This window comes from Gastrolobium bilobum, unplaced genomic scaffold (genome assembly GCF_033153095.1).
Source record: "Gastrolobium bilobum isolate Gb01-03AN ecotype WA unplaced genomic scaffold, APGP_CSIRO_Gbil_v1 utg7782, whole genome shotgun sequence".
Classification (NCBI taxonomy): domain Eukaryota; kingdom Viridiplantae; phylum Streptophyta; class Magnoliopsida; order Fabales; family Fabaceae; genus Gastrolobium; species Gastrolobium bilobum.
The window spans coordinates 279602-283648 of NW_026899380.1; the positions used below are offsets into that span (position 1 = coordinate 279602).

Here is a 4047-nt window from a genome sequence, read left to right on the forward strand (position 1 = left end):
ATGGAATTTTCCATGATTTTCATTGTTAGCAACACTCTGCTGCTTCTCAGTTCATCAGCATTTGCAAAACATGCTAGTCCTCCTCCTCTGAGCCCAACACCAGCACCAGCTCCAGCACCGGACTTTGTGAACCTCACTGAATTGCTCACTGTTGCTGGTCCATTTCACACCTTCCTTGGTTACCTTCAGTCCACCAAAGTGATTGACACTTTCCAAAACCAAGCCAACAACACCGAAGAAGGAATTACCATCTTTGTACCAAAAGATAATTCCTTCTCTTCTTTGAAGAAACCTTCTCTATCCAAACTCACTGATGACCAGATAAAGCAAGTGATCCTTTTCCATGCCTTGCCACATTTCTATTCTCTATCTGACTTCAAAAACCTTAGCCAAACCAGCTCCACTCCCACATTTGCTGGTGGGGATTACACTTTGAATTTCACTGATGATTCGGGGAGTGTCCATCTTACTTCAGGATGGTCAAAGACCAAGGTTACCAGTGCTGTTCATGCCACAGATCCTGTTGCAATATATGAAATTGACAGGGTCCTACTTCCTGAGGCCATTTTTGGCACTGATATACCTCCAACTCCTGCTCCTGCACCGGCACCTGAAGTTGCCCCTGCTGCAGATTCTCCAAGTGCACAAAGTGCAGAGAGCAAATCATCTTCTCCATCAGCTACCCCTGATGGTTCCTCTTCTTACAGGATCATCAGCTATGGCATCTGGGGCTACCTTGTCTTGGCAACTTTCGGTGTGCTGGCCCTCTTGTAATTGGAAATCTATTGAATATTTAATTTAGATTATGTTTATGTATCTACATTTGGTGCATTTGCTTTGATTTGAATCCATTTTTTTGAACATAAGTGTTATTCAATATATGAATGAGAATGCGATTTCTATTATAATACTATTTTTTTTTTTAATATGATAGCATGTAATTGTCATGTTATGTTATGTGGCAACAGCTGTATCTACCTTTCTTGAGAGTTTTAAAGCCGTCACTAAAAGGATGTTTCCCCGAAATTAAATGATGTGTTGGCTGATTTAGAGGCTTCTTTTACGGATACTGAAATAAAAAAATAAAAATAAAAATTGCAGTTTTGAATATGGAACCTTTTGAAGCTCCAGCTCCTATTTAGTTACCCCCTGTATTTTTCTAATCCTAGTGGCATGTGATAGGAGATTCTAAAATGATCAGGGGGATTTTTAAACAATCTAGATCTTGTAAGTATTATGGACCATACTCGAATTGTTCTTGTTGAGATGCAAAAGCAATTTTGGCCTATAAATCTTTGTAATGTCATTTTCAAATGATAGGAAGTTTTTTTTAACTTTTGTTCTCGACTTGAAGTTTTGAGCAGTTTTATTCCAAGTGGATGCAACTCAGATAATATTGTCATAGTGCAGAAGGTGATTCACTCTATGCATGAAAAAAAAAAGGAAGAAGGGTTTGATGACAATGAAGGTCCATTGAGAAAGCTTATGACCATATAAATTGAGCTTTTCTCAAGAATACACATCTGGAGGTGGTATTTAATCAAGGTTTTTGTGAGTTAATTTTGAAGTGTATATCTTATGCTCTATGAAAATTTTGTGGAATGGGCAACCAACGTCTGTTTTTGCTTGTGCTGCGTGTGAAATACTTTGGAAAGAATAATATTAAGAGATATAATAAAATTATTTATGTATTTTCATCAGAGAGCTTAATTTTTTGAAAGAGTTAACATTGGAGTTTATGGTCAAGTGATTTAGAATTCTATACTTACTTCCCCGTTCTTCGAATAAAAAATTTGAATTTAAATGCAAAGTAAAAATAAAATAAAATTATGTGCATTGCCTTAGATAACGGAGTGACAAAGTTATACATGGAAGGTGATTCTCAAGTTACCATTCAATTTCTTTCACATGGATGTGTACCTACTCACCCATGATTTCGAATCTCATGGGTCGGAGCTTCGCTTCACACACTCATATGGGCAAGGTAATAAAGTGTTTCCTCTGCTGGATGATAGAGTACAGGTATTCATACCCTTGTTGGTGGATTGCTTTGTCTTACGCGCTTAGCCCTTCATCTTATTTAAAAAACAAAAAGAAAGTTGATTATTGATTCAAAAGAAAAAAAGAATGAATTGAATTAAATGTTTTACCAACATGATAAAGGCCCACGTCATAGAAGGCTCGAGAAGAGCTAACAATTAAGAGAAAAATTAAGAAAATATTCTTTAATTATATTAATCCTACTACGATAACAATGAATCAATAACTGGACCTGTAATATTTCTAAGAAGCTCAAAAATTCACTACTGCCAGGTAACTCATCTATAAATAAGGGGTTAAGTCAATAAGGTATACAAATTCTAAACTCTCTCTCTTAGTTGTCAGTGTGCACACACCTCATGCTTTGACTATGTCATTTATATTATAATGTACGTGATCCGCTGATCTCTAGAGTACTTTTCCCATAAGTATCTGAAAGAGGGCATATAGATTCAATATTAATATACCAATCTCTGACATCTCTGTGATTCAGACATAACAAAATGCATGACATTCACGTGATATTTTAAAAATATGTGTTTTATGGATTTGATGTTTGTCCTTTTAAAGAACATAGAATTATGTTATCATTTAAGTGAGAGAATGATACAAACAATAAAAATTATGTGGAAGAAAGTAAGTGTTTTTTTTAATTTAAATTTTAAATAAAAATTATTAATATATATATATATATATATATATATATATATATATATATTTTACACTTAAAATAATACAACTCTCTATCGTCTAGAAGAACAAATATTTTTCTGTATTTTATATGTCGATGTTAGAGGTTTGAGCAAATCTTAAAGCGCAGTTGCATGTGAACACTTCAGGGATGGACCACCACTGCAGCTCTCTTGTATTCATTTGGGCTCATGTTCACGCAACACAGAACCACTCATAAAATTGGGCTCATGTGAGTCACGAGGTCGGTTACACCTCCACCACCAAGTTTGATGTAACCAATTTTATTGCCTGCCCCTCTACACGTCTTTGCACTATTCCATTTACGCCCAATTTTAAGATTTCAGCTATTTTCAATGCCAACATGACATTTAAAAAAAAAAAAAATCTCAAATTAATGTTCCATGTTTATATTTAATTAACAGTTCATACTTCGTTTGATTGTAATGAAAATCTATTTTCGGAAATATATGTCACTATACCAGTTTTTTTCTTCTTCTTTTTCCATAAACAGATATTTGAATATCTTTATCTTAAAGGTAAAATCACAAGTGGTAGGTATGGATTTATATCGAGGAAAGTGGAAATAAATGTTGTTACTGAGTTTAGAAATTTCTCGTAATGGCGTACACATTGAATTCATTGGATTGCCCTTGAACGTTACTTTTAAGGTGAAAATAAAATGAGATTAATAATACTGTATATATAACTTTCGATTTTATAAGAGTTATGTTGTAGGAAAAATAATAGTGTAATGTTATAGAGATTTATTTTGGGTGCCTTAATTTTTATTTTTATTTGCTTTAAAAAGTGCAAATCTCACAAAATATTATGTGTGTAAGAAATTTTTTTGTGTCATGTTAAATGACAAACGAAAACCCCTATAACTTTTTACTTCAGAGAAAAAAAAACATATCATTTTTACGCAATTACATTCACCTTTTACATCAGCACTTTGTTTCATATAATTTATCATTCCAATAAACAATACTAGTTTAAAAACTCACTCCTTCAAGTGGTAATGATAATTTCCATTAATGTGATGAGATTTTACTTTTTTGCCAAATAGCAACAAAAAAGAAAAGACACGAATTTGATAGATAAAAAAACAAGAAGAAGGAAGAAAGCGAAAAGGAAAGAAAATGAAAAAGGAAAGAGAGGAGTGAAGTGATTCTGATTTGATGCCAAATGTCATTTAGTGTTTAATATTAGGGATAATAATAAGAAAAAGAGTAAAAGGAAAAGCATCGGTATATGATATTCCCGTTCTTATTATACTCAATTCCCTTGGTCTTCGCGGGTCCTATCGCCAACACG

At 33.5% G+C, this 4047-nt stretch overlaps 1 protein-coding gene across 1 annotated transcript; it reads left to right on the forward strand.

The window, feature by feature from the left end:
* On the forward strand, positions 1–887 carry LOC133290112 (fasciclin-like arabinogalactan protein 7). Its single transcript, XM_061488177.1, has one exon. The coding sequence runs from the start codon at positions 1–3 to the stop codon at positions 772–774; it is 774 nt and encodes a 257-aa protein (XP_061344161.1). The 3' UTR covers positions 775–887.
* The last annotated feature ends 3160 nt before the right edge of the window (positions 888–4047 follow it).